The sequence below is a fragment of the Calypte anna genome, chromosome Z (assembly GCF_003957555.1).
Source record: "Calypte anna isolate BGI_N300 chromosome Z, bCalAnn1_v1.p, whole genome shotgun sequence".
Taxonomy (NCBI): domain Eukaryota; kingdom Metazoa; phylum Chordata; class Aves; order Apodiformes; family Trochilidae; genus Calypte; species Calypte anna.
Window position 1 is genome coordinate 39,343,000 of NC_044274.1, and position 19,598 is coordinate 39,362,597.

At 36.8% G+C, this 19,598-nt stretch overlaps 1 protein-coding gene across 1 annotated transcript in view; it reads right to left on the reverse strand.

The window, feature by feature from the left end:
• Positions 1 to 2,732: 2,732 nt before the first annotated feature.
• The window catches only part of TRPM6 (transient receptor potential cation channel subfamily M member 6), an 83,951-nt gene continuing 67,085 nt past the window's right edge, over positions 2,733 to 19,598 (reverse strand). The window contains exons 32-40 of the mRNA XM_030467587.1: positions 19,266 to 19,291; positions 17,425 to 17,475; positions 15,113 to 15,178; positions 12,555 to 12,841; positions 12,206 to 12,288; positions 11,458 to 11,663; positions 9,575 to 9,626; positions 3,730 to 3,836; positions 2,733 to 2,854 (exon numbers count right to left, since the gene is read on the reverse strand). Of these exons, the coding sequence (XP_030323447.1) occupies positions 2,733 to 2,854; positions 3,730 to 3,836; positions 9,575 to 9,626; positions 11,458 to 11,663; positions 12,206 to 12,288; positions 12,555 to 12,841; positions 15,113 to 15,178; positions 17,425 to 17,475; positions 19,266 to 19,291 (1,000 nt within the window). The remainder of the gene's footprint in view (positions 2,855 to 3,729; positions 3,837 to 9,574; positions 9,627 to 11,457; positions 11,664 to 12,205; positions 12,289 to 12,554; positions 12,842 to 15,112; positions 15,179 to 17,424; positions 17,476 to 19,265; positions 19,292 to 19,598) is intronic.

The window sequence follows — 19,598 nt, forward strand, 5'->3', positions numbered from 1 at the left end:
GGCTGCAAGTGTGCACTGATGGCTCATGTTGAACTCTTCATCCACCAAGCACTAACTTTTTCAGTTTATGCTTGGAAACATATTTCATTCTACACCCATCAAGAACAGAAACATTTTGAAAATGTTTTTTTATTCTTCTGAAACAGTACGAAATAAATTGACAAAAGGACAACAAATAAAAATCCATTCTAGAAAATAGAGATGTAATTTCCCTTCTGTCTTTATTGCAGTAACAATAAATTAATAACCCCAAATAAATCACAACAAGGAATCAAAGAAATGAAAAAAGCCTTTCTGAAAACAAGGTTTGCAATTTCTGAATGTTTCATATGTGTAAACCACATCTCCAAAGCAGTAGCTACCAGAACACATTTTGCTTTGAGTAATCTCAACTGAATTCCTAAGTAAGCTTCTTTCAAGCTTATATTAAAAATCTGAGTTTATAAATACTTTGGGTTTCATTTTTTTTCAGAACTTTACTGCCCAACTAGCCTAAGCAAAGTAAGCAGGAGGTTTTTTTCCCTTAAAATATAAAATAAACCCTCGAATGTTCTTCTAAGCAAAAAAATCCCATTGAAATTAATAATCAGAAAACCCTATGATTTGACAGACAACATTTCCTCTTCCACATTAGTTGTCAAGCAGCTAGAGAAAATGGTTTCATTCCACATGCACCATATTTTTGGTATGGGCCCTACTGCTGTTCCCATTAAAAGCTGCTCTGCTTTTTTCATGTTTTCAATGGGCAAGGGCTTAAGTTTAAGGTCAATGCTTAAACATCCAAAGACAATCTAAAGCATGTGAAAACATATGAAGGACTGAAAAGAAACAAAAATAAAGTTTTCAAACTACTTTAATTATAATTTATTACTGAACTTCTACAGTGTTGGAGATGGAAAGGTCTTTACCCAAGTTTACAGTTTAGTGAAATGTGAATCAGCCCTCCCAGAAAAGTGCATAAAAATGAAACAAAATCAATTAACCAGCAGAATCACTCAACTTTTTCAACTTAATGTCTCAATGCATGGAAAAATTAGAGCTAGGACATATGCATATAATAGAACAATTTCAAATCCTCCCTTTTCTTGTTTCATCAGAAGAATATTCCACACTGAGAAAAATTAAATATTCATGTTTAAATCAACTATATTTTAAGAGAGATTAGCATCTTGCAGCAATCGTCCATTTGAGGGGAAGGCAGTATGAACCCTCATGGGTCCATAAAATGAAGTGAGATGAATCTACACTGAGAGAGAATTCTCACAAGCATTGCTGTAAGTGCAGAAGCTACTCAGCCTTTAATGCAACAGGAGGGTTGTCAAGAAAAGATTGTATGAAGTACGACTTGTGCATATCTTCAAAACTTAAAAAGAAACAAAAGGTACTCATGCCCAGACTAGTATGGAGCTTATTTTTTTGTGTCTAATAAGTTTGTGTTCGGAATTCATGGCAATGACTGGGGAAAAGAACATTATCAGGGTAGAACTTAAACTGTCTTTGGCTTTAAAGACATATTTACATGGCATTTAACATCTAAATTTGAACGCATACTAACAGTTGGAGACTCTTTAAGGAAAATGCTGTCTTTAAAGTATATACATAGGCATGTAACCACATATTCCCCTAAAGCCAAATTTGAAGATAATACTGGAAGCAGACATTCTACCTTGACAGCAAAGGGATCAAAATCCACCATCATTCTGTTGAAATTCAATTAAACAATCTCTTTCAGAGAGGTTAAGCCTTCTGATAAATTCAATTGCTTCCAAAAAAGGCATATAAATAATTGTATCACTATTAGACAAAGTTCTATGTACAGCAGGACATTAAAAACAAGAAGTTAAATATTAAATTGAACATGTTGTTCTTTGTGACTTTTAAAATCTTTGTTGCCAATTGTTTAAACATTCTTTAAAACTTTAAAACTTTCTGAAGTTAAAATACTATAAAAAATGGCTCACTTAAAAGCTGAGTCACATTCAAGGTTACTCCTTATTTTTGTCTTAAAGATCGTAGACTTTTCAATTTCATTAAGTCAAAATGTCCAATAAATTAACCCTGCATTGATTTTGATATGTGAAAAGAATTCAAGATGAAGTTCCCACCAAATTTTTCAGTGTACCTGCTACATCTGAGACTATTGTTTAAAACACTGATTCATTACTCGTACATTCTTGGTTTGCTTCTGCATCAAAATCAACAATAAAGAAAAAGTAGTATTTCTGCAATTTCCTGGAGAGCATCCTGTGACCAGGAAAAAGCCTACACGGGGCTGAGTGGGCTCTGCTGCTGAAAATCAATAATTTGCATGTGTATATACATGCAGTTATTTACGAAATATTTACCAAAGGGCAGATAGAGAAACATCAAATTATTCCCCCTTGGAAATATTCTTGTCACAGTTATTTTCCTAAGAAGGAACAGTTTGTAATCACAATCCACATATAAAAAAAAAAGGCAATGCTGAGACAGCTGCTCTAACTCAGGGTGTGATCTGCTCTTGGCATTTCACCGAACTCTTCAAGAAAAGCCAGCACAATAGTACTGAAGAGAAGTAAATAAAGAGGGTGGGGTTTCTTTTATTCCTTGCCTACAAAGTACCTCAAGAGCAGGCAACTGCTGCCTTCACACACCTGCCTTTTGTTCTTCTGGACTAACCCATGTCAGTGGTAAGAGGTGGGGTTTTGAGGTTTTGAGCAGCAGATGCATGGGCTGGGCTCACAGCCACCAGTTCACAACCTCGTGTCATGCTCCACAGGCTCATCTGCATCATCAGCTCTGCTGGTGCTTGTCTCCATTTCTGTTTTGAAAGCTGGACTGAACTTTTCCAGTGTGAGGTCACTTCTTCTCAAATCTATGGTAAGAAAATAAATTCAACAATGCAGACAAGTAAATGCTTGAAAAGCACATACACGCCTGGCGGTGTCCAGTTCAGGTACTGGTGGAACTTGTTAGGTGTTTCCAGGAGGAAAAAAAGCTGCAGCAGGGCAATCAGAGCAAGGCAGATGAGTTACCTCTGGGGGATCCAAAATGGTGAGAGCTGACACAAACAAACCTTCCCTATCTATTAATTTAGCATATTTTCCCCTCTATTGCCTATAGATGCCACTGCCACAAATAATCAAAAACAGTAACACTACGGTTTCTATTTCAGAACCAAACAGCAATTATTACGCCATGTAGATGTGTGAGTGGAAATTAATCCAGAATAGCAATCAATTTTGGCTCTGAGTCTTTTATCTGCCTTGTAGCAAACAGAAGCACATTCTACCAAATCTAGTATGAACAATGGGTAAGCCAGCTAAGTAGCAGTAAGGGCTGAGTGTATAGGATCCTATGCAAGGATCCTGCAGTGTTTTTATCAAGATAATCCTCTACCAATATTTAGAGCAGTACTCTTTCTCATTCTAAAAATTACTGCTGATGTTATGAGTAGTCATGACCATGGAAAAATGAGCAGAAATCCATTTTGCAGAGATCCAGTGGGTAGAAAATTTTGTACTGAATGCTAATATCAGGCTGATAGGCTCCAACCCCACAGTTTTTGGTCAATAAAACAAGGTGTAAAAGCAATGTTCTCATATTTGCCTTTCCACAGAGAAAGGGTGCCTGATATAAACTTTCAGCTCAACAGGATTTGAGATTTTATCTTTATAGAATACCTAGGCTCTTACCTTCTTGCAATTATATAGCTATACATAGATTAAAATTAATCTTTACTTTGCATACCAGGAAGTTTCAGTCTCCTGCAGCAAGAGTTACAACGATGTTTTGTGATGAAGTTTCTTATTGCACCTTCTCCCAGGTTTGCCGGTCCAAATACCATTTTTCCAGATCTAAAACAAACATTAAATAATCAATGAACTCAAAGTGATTGAAAGGGAGGGAGATAATGACATTTTCTATTTTTTAAGTTAGAGACATGATCCCTTTGTTTAAAGACAATCAAATCTCAGGGTACAACGCAACTTTCTTAGCTCTGGACAAGAAAACTGCCATTTAGCAGTTTTACATAGTTTACATAGTTACAGTTTTACACAGCATTAGCCTATGTGTACTCTACCCCCTCCTCCTGAATCTCAGAGGTGCTCTAAAGGGAGACAGGATAGATCCAGCAGCTGCTACTAGAACACTTCAAGAAAATCTGGACACTGACATTTAGACAACATATGTCAGCATCTGAGTGACTGTTGCTGTCACAGCTCATTCTCATCAAGAAAATTGTTCCATTTGAGGTTTGATGGAAGGCACCTGGGAACAAACCATAGCTATCAAGGATTTATTTTTACCTTACTTAAGGACAGAAAGCCAAAAGCAAGCAGAGCCCTAATCATATCAATATGCAGCACAGAATGGAAAAAGGAAAGGAAAAGAAAAAAAGAAAAAAGAAAAAAAAAGGAAAAAGAAAAAAAAGGGGGAAAAAAAAAAAAAAAAAAAAAAAAAGAAAAAGAGAAAAGAAAAAAAGAGGTATGCTGCTGACAAGCAAGCAAGTCTTTAAAATTTATTAGCTCCTTCCTATGCTCATTTCCATGTGTCTGCATTCAGTCCAATTCAGCAACATTACTAGGGGATCCATTTGTGGAAGTATATTGCATATTCTGAAAGAAGCTGACACAATTACAAACAGAAGCAAGCCACATACACACATATATTAGAAGTACCATGTAATTATAACAGTTTCTAATGTAGTCTGAAGGATCAGTGTTTATCAATTTTAATATTTCTCCACTGTTATTTTCAATAATTGAATTGATATATGGACATCATGGAACATGGGACACAAGAAACACAGCCAAAGAAACTTTATGAATGCTAGTGTTTTCTTTTCATGATATGCGGAGTGGAAACAACACATTTTAAAATCTGAAGTAAGAAGATTTTTAACTCTCATATCTATCTGTAATCCATAGTAACAAAATACAGTCTCTCTAAAGAAAGCAGTTTTCAAATATGACACTCTCCTCTTTTACACAGGAGAAAAGCAATTATTACCAAAAACTACAATAGAAAGCTTAGTGTCTTAATTTCTGGCAGACTCTAAAGACTATCTGTCTCATGGATCATCTGAGGGACTTGTCTAATTGGCCTTTACTGCAAATTAGTATATCAAATGAGGCAAGAAGTGAAATATTTAAATACTGTGTATACACTTCAAATGACATGACACTATATATTTATTTCTGCCTCTTGGTATCATATGGTAAAATACCAGGAAGAACAAAAAATATATTTCCTTCAGCAAGCATAGGAAATTGGACTTTACTAATGCCAAGGCTACAGAACCAGTTTAATATTTTCTCTAAATGTTATTCCATGCTAAGCACAGCAAATAGCACAAGACAAAGTGGTAATTTTCTTACACTGTTGTGAGATAAACAGGAATACTGTCTGCAACATATGTGAAATAATCTGTACTCTCCGCTGAGTACCAGCAACAGTCCAAGAGGAATACTAAATTAAATTTGGAAACATAGTTCAAGAAATATGGGGATAAAATGGGACAATGAACAGAATGGCCAGCAGCCTAGAAATCATGACATACATTAAGAGATTAGAGGGTAGCCTAAGAAGAAAAAAGATAAGATGAAGGAGGACATAGTGACTATCTTTGACTTTAATGAAATTTTCTTCTCTTTGTCAACAGTAGACTGGACCAGACAGAAATATTTCAAGAAGTGAATCAGAACCAGTCTTTCAGACACTAACAATAGCAAACTGTTAAAAACACTCTGGGAAGTTTTTAAGGTCTGACCTGGGAAGACTTTAAGATTTGTCTATACAAGATTTCTAAAGACAGGAATGGGCTGGTACAGAAGAACCAGCTCAACTCCTTGGGTCTCTTCTAACTCTCCAATATTTTACAAACAAGGTCAATCTCCTGGTTATTCCATAACTGATTTTCTTAAAATCAAAGAATTATTAATAGGGTTGGAAAGAACCTCTAAGATCATCAAGTCAAATCAACAACCCAGCACCACCATGACAAATAAACCATGCCCTGAAGTGCCACATCTACATGTTTGTTGAACAGCTCCAGGAACAATAACACCACCACCTGGACAGACTGTTCCAATGGCTGACCACTCTTTCAAAAAATAAATTTCTCCTAATATACAATCTAATCCTCCCCTGGTGTAACTTGAGGCCATTTCCTCTTGTCCTGTCATCGGTTACTTGGGGAAAGGGACAGACCCACACCTCATTAGAACCTCTTTTCCAGGTAGCTATAAAGAGCCATAAGGCCTCCTCCCAGTCTTCTCTTCTTCAGACTAAGCAAATTTTATCTCTGAGGAGACAAAAATACTGAGCCCAGCTTTCCTCCTTCCAAAGCAAATGCATAAATGTGAGCTGATGAGCTTTAAAAAAAAATACACACATTGCTTCTTTTGTGCATAACCTTACCTGATAGTTATGCTCCATAAATGCCTACAAGATTGTATCAGATTTTGGTCCTGGCTCACAGACAGGTGACAGACTGTGTTGATGCAAAGAATGCTTCCTATAGTCCAGAGCTAAAAATGCTCAAATCAGATAATAGTAAGACATTTACAGGTCTTTATTGATGGAAAGTACAGGACAGTTAGAGGCTTCATGGCAAGTAGCACCTTTCCAAGCAGGTGCCCAAGCCATTGATTCAGAAGGCTTTTGTAGATTAAGTTGTAGTCCAGCTGCCTCAGCTGTGCAGGTTTCTACAGGAGAAGCTCAGTTCATGAAGATGTTTTGTCTATGGGCATCAATTAAACTGTAATTTATAAATTGTCGGACTGGAAGTGCACAGCTTGATAAATATTCAATAGATTTGTTCTTCAAAACATATGCCAATGAGTACTTCAGAGAACATGGTTCCCATTTATTACTACACCCTTCACTCACACTTTCTTCTTGAGAACTCTCAGAAGGGAGAATAAGAGGTCTAGCACCTCTAACTCATCGTTTTCACAATTTTAATGAGGTTTTTGACTGCCAGAACCCTTCTTCTCACTCCCCTTAGCAGGCCTTATGCATTGCTACTTCCAATTTGAAACTAAGCCCTCTATCTTCCTCATCTCTGAATCCATTCTAGAAACACTTTGCACCTAGTTTTATTTTTAAATTTTTTAAAATAAAAGTTTTACTCATGTGAACTTTGTTCTGAATTTGGCAAGCAGTACAAGCACAAAAAATCATTGAGTATGGGGACTGAGGAAATTCTGCCCAATGTTTGGGTAGTAAAGGAGCCTGCAGAGATTTCAGTGTCACTACTTTGCTTCTGTGTCCTGATTACTTTTGCTGTTGAATATTTTCATGCACACTATAACCATATCATTTTATCATTTCAAAAACCCTGTGCACATGGCCAGGTCTTCAACTGATATGAAATATCCATGAACTTATGCCAATTTATATCAGCTCAGGGTCTGCCTGAGTTGTCACTGCATGAGGCATATTTTCCAAACAGATGTTATTCTGTCTTCATATGGTATACAAAACCAAGAAACAATACACTATCAGAGAGATAGAGGTCACGTTACAATTGCAAGGTTCATTTCAAGACAGCATGCGGGATGCACAAATGACTCACTTCAAGATAATAACATATGCCACTAAATCAATGAAATTAAAGACACAAAACTTACATAATTTTACAATTAGTAGTAGTGATAAAATTTGAATTAGCCCTGTCAGCCAGATAACATCTATTTTCTCTCAAGTTTCTAAGAGAGTGAGAGCTCAAAGTAACTTTTGAGGTAGCACAGAGGTTTTGATTAAGTATCTTACCTACAAATGCAAACTTAAAACAGATCTTGCTACTTCCAGAAATGTTTATCTTGTGAGCAGATGAAGGTTAGAGTAAAGACAGTGCTTTTACATTGCTGTCATTACTATTTTAGGAAGTATTTCTTAGAACTGTGTATCTTCTACCTGCTTACAGAATCCATCCACAGTTTCACTGCCTCATTTCTTTAGATCCCTGAACCAAAACAATATAGTTTCACAACTTGCTGTTCTGAAAATTTCCCTGAACATAAGAAAATAAAGATGGTTTTGATTAAGTAATCAATTCTTGCTCTTTATCAAGGACTAGACTGTTTTACAGATGATAAAAAACAAAACAACAAAAAGTTCTGAAAATAAGATCTGAGTGACCAAATGTTCATAAGCATGACCAAATTACTTAAAAACAAAAGTAATCCAGAAGAGCAGTATTAAACACGAGGTTCAAGGCAACGTAGATAAATATTATTCCTATTTTAAAGACAATAAGCTGAGCTGTAATGTGGAGTAAGGAGGTAACTGACTGGCTACACTTTTCAGTAATAACTATTACAGTTTATACTTCTGTTCTTAAAAATCCACTTGAACAGTTTCAGATAAGACTTTTTTATACAGCTACATAAATACCTTAAAATGTTTGATAAAATCTAGTGAATAAATACACAATGGACCTCTCTGTCTCTCTATTCTAAGCTATCCTTATGCTTTTGTCACAGTCCTATGACCTAGTTAGGGAAAAGACTTTGCTACTGTGAGATGCTCAGCATATTTTTGATGTTGCTTGTGAAATAAATATTATATGGCAAATACACCTCCATTCATATTTAAACATTCATACAAGATTAATACAGCCATTTAGTACTAATCCTATTAATGAAATGTTAATAGTGATCCCAGAACTAAGAACCTGCTTCCAAAAAATAATTTTTCAATTCTAGGGAAGTCATCTTATGTTTTTATAGTTAGTTGTACTTTGCATTGTTAGACTATTCATAGATATATCTTTCTCCCTTCGATCAGATGCTGCAAAATAAGCAAGAGGAAGCCGAATTGAGCACAGATCAGTGAAGGGGCAGGAATGTCAGGGCACAACTAAGAGACTACCCAGAAAAGAGGATCCTGCAGGACAACAGCCATCAACACAACTGCTTCTCCTTTCATTACAGCAAATACCAGCAAGAAGCAAGGTCACAGGATGGGAGAATAGCCATGGTTCTGGTTCTGAAATTTGATGGATGAAGGCAGACTGCTACTTTTGTGTAGTCTCTCTCTCTATTTTTGTGACTTCCCATGCATGATTTACCGTCTCCATAACTCAGTTCTGAAATTGTAACATGAAGTATGTTTAAATGCACCACTAGGACCTATCAGAAAGACTAGAGATCCAGAGGCCCTAATCTCATCCTCAGAAGCCACTGTGGCCCCATATATTCCATGAAAATGTGTCCTACCAGTTAGGGCAAACTGGACTGCCACACTTAAATTCTTCATTACCTCCCTCGGTCCAAATCTGTGAAAATCTCTACAGGCTCTTCTGTCTCCTATTCCTTATCTCTCTGCATGGCCCTGCAAAACTCCTGTGCTCCCAGCACTGCAACACCACAGGTTCTCCCCACCACATGTTTGGAGCTGGGATATTTACAGCCTGCAAGCCTACAGTCCTTCAAAGCACAGTATGGGATGTGCCATTATTCTTTCATTTAACCCAAAGACCATGGAAAAAATAATTGATTTCTCATACGAAACAAAAAACACTCTGAATTTGCAGACTGGTGTCAGAATATCTGAAATGAATGACAATTTCATCAGAAAAACTTACTTTTTGTCTTCAGGTTTAATCACAGATGGATCAGTGAGGTTTTCCCCAACACCTACAAGAAAATCAACAATGTGTGTTACAAAGAGAGGTAGTAATGATTTCATAATCTGAACCTTTAAAAACGTAATTGTCAAATTTGTCTGTAGATCATAAAGTGTCACAGCTACAGTGCTCATGGCTTCAGCTGCTTTGAGGGTTATCTATATGTAGATGGAAGGCTTACACAAATGCACTAACAAAACTGTGACCAACCCTAGGACTACTATTTAAGTTGGAGTATAAGCACTAATCAGATGTGGATCTTACTGATATTAACAGATCTGCTATCAGATACACATTCTCTTTAAGGTTCAACAAACACAACAAGCTAAAACTTCATGATTTGCAAATGCTTGGGTCTGTTATTCTTTTTTTTTTTCTTCTGTGTGGCCATGGAAGCATGCTAAATAAATAATTTCATTATGATACATGAATGCTGATGTCTGTATTGCAGATTTCCCCAAACTGACAACATACTGCCATTTTACAAGAAAAATCATTTCTTATATTGGAAAAAATCATTGTGCTTTCACAGTTATGAAAAGTGCCTATGATCATTTGATCTGCACTTATTTTCATTTCAATAGGCCACTGATGGTAAGATTATGTTCTGCAATGAGCACCAGTAAAGACTATCTAAATAGCAGACTATCTGAATAGCATATTGTGACTGGAATACCTCCCAACTGCAACACTTTTCAATGAAGGCAATTTTAGTTGATGAAATTAGTCATATGTACCCAGAGATGGCCTTGGTATTATACAGTAAATTGTGATAGAGATTAATGCTAATAGAACTCCAAGGGGAGCTGCCCTTGCACCTTTCCTAAACTACAGATTAGAGAACTACAAGAAGATAAACATGAGGCCAACACTAGAGCAGATTTCAGTTTGTTTGAGATGGAAACTGAAGCCCCAGTCTTAATGAGATTTACATAGATGTTTAAATTATCTACATTTGAGCCAACACAGTTGATCTGGAACTGTCGAGAGCTGTATAATAAACTCAAGCAAACTTCACACAAATTGTAGTAGGCTATGGTGAAGACACACTTACATTTCTATATATTTTTTCATGTGCAGCTAAAACCAAATGAAGGCAAGGATGGCATTATAGGCATATTTTGCATAATAAGCATGTCTTTTTGTAATTCACAGCTTCTGGATTCTGTAAAATGTAAATATGTTAAGTCTCTGTCTACCCATACACATTTGTCTTGACAGAAATGACAAACAATAGTGTTTATACTGTTTGATGGATGCTGTTCATCTTCTGAACATTGTCAACTCTTTTATCTTTTAAAAATATGCCATGTTCCCACTTACACATGTACAGTGAAGAGATCACATGCTCTTTGAAGGAGTCACTAGACTGTGAATAGCATTAAGGACTGCATCTTATGTAAACTGCTTAGATTTATTCATATGAAAAAATGCAGATAGCTGTTTTCACTCTTCTGACAGATATACACCTATGTTATTTGTGCATGTATACATAGGTTTGTTTGATTCTTTGTATTATTTATTTATCTTAATTAAAAATAAATATAACTTTGATGTGGACTGGTTTTTTTAGAGCTGGTTGAAAGGACCCAGCACACTGCCTACCTGCTCTTTTGCTCATAATGCCTAGACATTTGAAACCAAATTATTTTTCCATTACAGCTATATTAATCCAGAGTTAATACTCATTTATCAGCTCCACACAATAGATACACAGGGTTTCTTGAGCTTCTCCAGTATGAAAATGAAAACAGAATTTAGTCCACTCCTCGGTATTAAATTTTCTTCTGAGAGAATTGTTTTGATTGGGTTTCAAATAGTGATCCCATGCTAGCTGTCACCTTGCAAATCCAGGACAAGAAGCTCCCCGCGGGTGTACACATAGGTCCAGTGAGAGAAGGCCAGCATCAGTTCTTCCAGTAAGCTGCTGGGAGTAATCTCATCCCCGTTGTTGTTATTGTATTTCTGAAACTCTCCAGTCATGTACTTCTCAATGGTCAGCCACTGGTTTGCTGAATGGCAGTAGATGAGGAAAACTTCCAGGAACCTGTAGACATAAATGCTGTCTATCAGGAGCTGGCAGGGTAACGATCAGCCTCACAGTCAGCATACAGAATGATGCAAAGTAAATATACCAAAAAGGAGGACACATCTTCCATAGCTGGAACATTTTGAATAGCAAGAAGTACCAAATGGTGGGAGCACAAACGCTTTCTTGATTTCGTAACTCAAAACAAAGCACTAGATCAGAAATTATAGTTTACAGGCAAACAACGTAAACTGATTTACTTCAGCCCACTATAAAATGACCTATATCAAATCATCTTATGTTAACTGTTTAAAGGAAATGCTTGCCTAAGTTTAGGGAACAGCATTACAAAGGAGATTACTTTGTAATCACAGATATCTATAAAGACAAATTCAAAGCTCCTTACGTTTCCTCTTAAAAAGCTGATAGACTATCATCACAAAACAGTGTAAGCAGCAGCTATGCTAAACCAACTATGGAAAAGAAGGTTGTACTAGACCAGGGACACAGATGAGAAGATAAAACTTTGGTGCCTAATACTTAAAAGACAGGGATTTTACCTTGGTGTGTAGGGAATAGTATGAGGCTTCAGCTGATTGAAGGTATAGATTAACTTCTGGGCAGCCCTTTGCTGTTGGATCTCCTGAAGAAAATAATGCTATAAACATTACTTTCCTTTTCATGAAGAAAGGTGCTTGTTAATTTTTCAGAACAAACAAAAACCCAAACACCTGATTGCATACTGTTTAAAAGCAGGAAATACACTCCCCTCAAAACATTTTTCTTTTCCAAAAGATGACATCACAGCACATGTCTACCATGCTGAAGACATTCACAAGAATGTAAGAAGTATAACACCTAAGGCACATCAGGCTAGACCAGTCAGTGTGCCTTGAGGTCTGAACTCACCCTCAGGCAGAGATGTAATACTGTACCATCATGAAAGATCTTTTGCCATGTCTGAACCACCTCTGGCAGAAAAGACTTCACAATAAATACTTGTCCCAGCTTTAGTACATCATTCTCAGACCAAGTACAAATGACCTTCATGGCCCTCCGGAGACCTCCATCCATCTCCTCCCGTGACAGGACTTGGATCATAGCAGCCATCCCACGCTGGGACCAGGAAGACATGCTTTTATCAAGGTTCATTGGTGAACTTTCTTCTAGTCGATAGACCGTCACTTCCTCCCCAGCTTAAATTAAAGGAAGTTTTCTTAGGAGAATTCACACATTGCAGAAACAGAAGAGAAGCGCATTTTTATTTGGTATCTTAAAACAACATAACACCTTTCTGACCTTTGTAAGTCATAATTTAAAAGAGAGGTCTTTATCATTACTGTTCCTCTGTGTGAAAATTTCCCCAGCCCAAATTTAAGTTGCTTACTACATAAATTCTGCTGATCTAGTGTGACAGCTAATGTAAGGGGTCAAAAGAGCTTGTATGAAGTCTCTAAAAAAAGATGAACGAAAGATCTCCTGAACATAAAAAAAGCTCATTGCCTTTTTGGTCTATATAGCTCTATTTCATTTGCTACAGCTTTGTAAGTATTTAAAGATGGTTGACCTTTAAAATTACCTATTTGTAAAGGGTTAACATTTTATCTCCATTGTAGGAACTTCAAATATCCTGAGTATGGCTCCCTCTGTTTATGCATTTATGTGGAAGGGAAAATGTTAGTAAGACTTGTTTAGAATTAATCAAGATCCATAGAATGATCAATTTTCCTTTTAATTGTGCTTAATAAAAATCAAAAAACAACAAAAAACACTCAGAAAAAAAACACACATAAAAAATCCAAAAGAATAAGGCAAACAACACTTAAAAGCTTGTAAATTACCGACTATGAAATTAAAGAGCTAGAGAGTGCCACCCTTTGACGGAAACAGGTAGCTGAATTGTTTCAAAAGTGACTTGGCCACCAGAAGCCAGGGTTAATAGACTGAAAAGGACATGACTTTTCACAGAAAAATTAAATCTAGAGGAGCAAGCTAAAGCAAAATAACAGGTAGTTCCATTGTTTCAAACTACATTTTGCCTTTTCTGAAAACAGAACAAACCTGGTGACTTTTCACTCAGTGGCAAGCTGTCTCCCTATATAGTTGTAATAGCATTCCTTGTAAATCTCCATGTAAGCAAGACACCTTTCTGTTGCCATCATTTGTAAACTAAAAGAAAAGTGAGCTAATTTTTAAACATGGCTTTCCTTCTTGCAAGTAACTTTATTCACAACGGTTATTAAAAGAAACAGGTTTTCACTGGCAAGTGTGATGAGATGACTACACCTACAAAATGGCAAAGAATGGCTTAACAAAGGACACTCTAAATTCAGATTAGAAGACTTCCTCCCTGCTCACAAAACTACTTTCACCGGGTAGCACATTGTAGATGATGTCCAGCATCACGATTTGTGCACATTTTACATTTGTAATAAAGCATTAGAAAAGCCAATATCTTATATAAAAGACCTACGCTAAAGATACTATACCCAGACACATTTTTAAATCTTACATTAATTCTTCATTTTATTATCTTTTGACAATTAAATACGTAGAAAAGTGTGTCTCTCGGGAGCTTCAAAGACTAGAATGTTCAATATGCTCATAGCTATATTAATTATCTGCAGCAATCCAGTCCCAAGAAATACTGTGATGCTGCAAGTATTAGCAAACTGTTGCTGTAAGACAAAATATTTTACCCATTGAAAAAAAGGCATGTAGATCTCAAGTGTCTAGAGGCAGAGCTTCTGCTGCTGTTAGCCAATGCTGCACACTAATTTCAGAACACTTGCAAATTATTTATGTATTATTCAGTACCACTCTTCAGTTACAGCACAGTTCTTTTTTCTCTGGTACACTACAAGTCTTCTGTATCAGGTACAGAAGTAGTGACCTTTCAACCAGCACCTGGTTTTCTTCTTGATGGGTTATCCTATACATATATCTACACACACATGCATGTGTGTGAGAGAGAGAAAGAGAGAGAATGCAGGTATTAAAGTTAAGGGGAATCTTTTTACTGTTTTGAGCTATCCTAATGACAGGTATAGAGAAGATGGAGTGAGATTTATTGCTGAGGTTGACAGCAACTTTGTGAATGCCAACAGATACAAGCTACAGCAAGGGAAATTCCAAGAAATACTGGGAAAAATACTAGGTTCACAGTGAAGTCAGTCAGACACAGGAAGAGGTTGTCCTGCAAAGCTGAGGAATGTCCATTCACAGACATATTCAAAATGCCATTGGACAGGCCCTTAGCAACATGAACTGAACTGGCTGCAGAGAGTTGCACCTAGTGACCCCCAGAAGTCCCTAAATTACTGCATGACCACAATTCCATCCCAGTTCATCTCATGGAAAAGAATTGCTGAAATTAATCCAACGAAATTTCTGAAACACAGTCTTTGAAAAGATAATATACAAACTATTTATGAAGAAAAAAAAATAACCAGGAATTTGATACTCACCAAAGAGCTGGACTGGTGTAAATGGTATGGTCTGAGCAAGTCTCATTAAGTTGTTTCTTTCAACAGCTGCAAACAATATAGATTTCACTACTATACTGAAAAACAACAAACTGACTGAGTTTCAAAAACATGTGGCAAAGCTTTACTGTAGTGTACAAAGCCAAGGAAGATGCAGAGTGATCCTGTGTCATATCTGATCACTATTCTACCCAGCTAGCAACTCCCCCTTCCACACCCATGATATCTCACAAACATCAGCTGCTGCTCTTCCCCAGTTCATTGACTCCTTTATTCTAAGGAAACAGGGATAAGATACTAGCATCCTGTCTGATGTGAACATCCAGGATGTTCACAGGATGAAGCATCCTGTGGTATGTCTTCATCCCCCTCCTTCCACCAAGGGCTGCAGCTACTTTCTCCTGCTGCCATCTCCAGTGCAGCAACACTCGCACTGTGCCAATTAAATGCACTGACCCCAGCTGCCCTTACTGCCTATCTGTCAGGCTCAGAAGTACCTGGGGATTTAGTAAGGCATGGCAAGAAAATCCAAGCTTGGCTTGCACAGAGCCCTGTTTCTTCATCTGGGCTCCTTGCCAAACATCAGTAACATTATTCTATCTCCCTAATTCATGGCTTGTTTCTCAGGCAAGCTTTGAAGTTCTTCAAAACTTCAGAGTGCCAACTAAGTATTTATGGATTTCTCCTCACAATGACTCAGTTATCAGGGAGAGAGGTGCAAAGTAAAAAGTAAGCAACAAAGAGAACAAGACTAGTACAAGAAGGCAATTCAGATGCTAGAGCGCTGACTGCCTAATTTCCCTGTTCAGTGGCTGAAGACAAAACCAGAGTCCAAAGCAAAGAGTGAACCCCAGCAGAGCTGTGATTTTCTGCAGAGCAACCAAAAAGCCCTGGTAGAAAAATTTTCCAGAGCTTGGATACCATCTAGCCTTCTTTTTTCAGATTACTTCTCTGAGCAGAAATAAATTAGAGATTATTTAGCCCAAAAGAAGAGAACAAAGGGGACCCGTGGCATGCCAGCCTTCATTTGAGGGTCCTTGTTTGAGAAGATCTGCATTTCAGACTCCAAGTCTTGTTTATATATTTCAAATGCAACAGGCATTGGTTAACGTGCCTAAACAGCTTTGGAGCATGGACTGAAAATCAAGGTCCTCCCTTGATGCCTCACTACGAGCATGCTCTAGTCAAGAAATAACTGAATGGCAGGGATAAGGATGTGAACAGGGGAGCAGCCAGATTTATGCCCTGCCGGCACCCACTCTAGAGCCTCTAGAAGAAATGTGAAGTGGACTTCCAGGAGTTGATTAATTTGGGTCAAAACTCAAGTTCTTTTGGGTGTGCAGAAAGGCAGAATTGCATTTGCTTGCACAATTTGATAGCAAAAATATGGTATATGATGCAGGCATCAAAATTCTGGCCTTAGATGGCTACCTTCTATCACAATCTTCCTGAGGAAAGAAAGCCTACACTGCAAACCTCTTGAGATGTTTGTCAACTCACAATGGAAACCACTTTCATTTATGCTAAAATTCTTACCTAATCACAAATGGCATGCCTGACAAGAGCCAAATTAACCACTGCAACAATACCACGATGTCAGAGAAATTACTCCTGTACACTGATTGCAAATGATGAGGTGTTATTTCCAGTGAAAAATGCATAGGTTTTCGAACTTCAGAAGGCTGCTAATGCTTCAGGTTTACCCTAGGTTTCCCTTTAAAAGAGGCCAACTCCAGTAGGCAACAGACTTCTACTGTCAAGCTCTCCAGAGTTCTCTGAGAAAAACTGAAATCCAGGTCTTGTGGGAAAATATGTGCTAATTTAGTTTAGGAAAAGATAGGACTGTAGGCAATTAGCATCCAAATTATTTATTCCCTGCCAGCTTTCCAGGACTACACAGGTATATAAACATAGATTAAGTAGTACAGGACCAGTTAATTGAAGAAAATAATTCCAGAAATTATGAAGGAGGTGTGAGGGAAAGTGGCAGCTATAAACAAATTAGTGCCTCTTCTGCCACCCCCAGGATTCAGAGCTCTATTCATTGTTTTTACTGATATTCATTGTTGTTGATATTCTGATATTCATGTTGTTTACTGATATTCATTGTTTTTACTGATATTTTGAAAGCTATTATCTACATTTTACTCAGGATTTTCCAGAAATACCCAGATTAGCAGCAGGCAATTGTGCAACTCTTCGAAGTAAAAATCACAGACAATGACAAGGAAAGAACTAATGTTCTTTTAAATTTGTTACATTAGTCAGGTATCTTTCTGGTGTTTCCAGCTTACCTGAGTAGTGATGATGAAGATCTTGAGATGTTTTCAAGGAGGCAAAGGTGTCTGAAATAATGTTTAAAGGATCATTATGTTAATTATTATATCAGAGATAAATGCATGGGGTTTCTTTAATTCCTTCCATCCCAGGGTTGGTCATGAAACAGATTAATCAGAATTACTGTCTCAGCATTCTAAAGAAGAGAATTTCTAGTAGGTGTAAATTATGTTATATTGTACAGTATATTGGCAGATTTCAGTTATCATGGTACTATAGCCAGATGACTTATATGTTCAAGGAAATGGTGAGAAACCTGTGATATTAACATCAAGCACGTGTAGCTTCTCTTAGCCAGGTACACATCTGGGACATTAAAAGCACATTGCTGTCCATCCTACTTCAGAGCCTCCCGGAGGCATGGTTTTTTGAAGTCTACCCTCAGTCATTAAGCATTCTATTAACTATAATGTTACATCAAAGTTGTAATAACACTGCCCCATTAAACCACAGCATCTAAATTATGTTAAAGTATAAACAAAGAAATAATTTCTGTTGTTACATATCTAGCAGGTACAATAGGATCAGTTTGGTCCAAAAATCTTTGTTTCATAAAAAACTTTTTTAATAAAGCCAATATTAATGGGTATGTTGTCATTTATTAGATGAAATCTCTTTTTTCTATTGGAAAACCATCCTTCAAAATGCTAGATTTAAGAAAATACATATACTATACTATTTTTAATTCTGCAAAATGAGATAATCAGAACCAAATCTTCATCAGACTATTTTCAATATTACATTTTCTTCTTCATATATTTTATTTGCTTATATTTCATTGGCTAGTGTAAGAGATCTTAAATAAAAAAAACACAAAGAAATGTTGGTTGAAGGGAAAATGCTTCAACTGAGCATCCCTGGTGGTTCAAGGTCCCTTTCTCACTGGACCCAACTAGTTTTCTTTCATTCTATATGTAGTAAAACAACAGGCGTGAAAAGGGAGATGAGGGTTAAGTCATTTCTTTTGAGGATGGGAAAAATGGATTTTAATCAAAGCAATGGTGCACTCTAGAGAGCAGCCCCACAACTCACTATGCTTGTGGGAGTGTTCTCCTCCACTGCAGCTTTTTGTGCACAGACAGACCTAGAATGATCAGTGCTTGAAGGGGAGATAAATCTTAAGAGAGACTTGTTTCTGGATCACAGGTAGCCTCAAAAAGAAACAGATGCCCAGCTGCTCAGCCTCTATCAGCTTAACTGGCACAGAGGAAAACTGGAAGACAGACTAAAAGGCAACAAATACAAGTGAAGCTAGCCAGCACTCCACTTTTGTAGAACAAATCAATCCCTTGCTACAACCTTGAACTTCGTCATTGGCCATTTTATAATAAATTAATCCTTCACTAATTTTGTATTTTCAGGGAAGCTACACACAGGAATTGAAACTTGAAAAATCAAGCCTACATGAAAAATCTTTGTATCACAATGGATCCTCAGGTATACACCCTGCTTTAACTCAGATGACCTCTTAGACTGCCAGAAATACAAGCAACACCATCACCTTAAAAAAAGTTTCTTCCTGCTGAAAAGGGCAGTGTTATTGGGCAGACTAGAGTAAAAATGGATTTGTTTTTTTTTTACTTTTAAGATTTTTCAGGTATCACAAGAAAAACATGTTCTTATTAAAAATATTTCACATTAAAGTACAAATTAGTGACTAACATATGAAACAATAGTTGAACATTTTCCTGTAACCATCCACCTCTAGTAAATTAACTTTCTTTTGGATTTTGTACTTTAGAATTTTCAAAATGAGATTTTCAGAATTAAAATGAGTGACAAGCAACTGAAAACTTACTGTCAGTTTCCTCTGAGGTTCTCAACCTGTTTAAAAGACAAACATTTTATATTTTACTTCAAAATATCTGTAATTAGGCTAACATTGCTGTATCTGAAGATAAGTCACCAATGAGAAGGCAAAACTCTCAATGGTTTGATCAGCAACTGTAAAACATAATCCATTGTTCACTACAATAATTAGTAAATAACCTGTTATAAAGAATAGACACATTTTTATCCATGCTTCTCTTTCTGTGTCTCTTCTCTGTTGAGCCACTCATACAATTATATGAACTTGTGTTCATATAATTTACACTGCAATAACAGTATCAGTCAAAGACTACTTCAATCA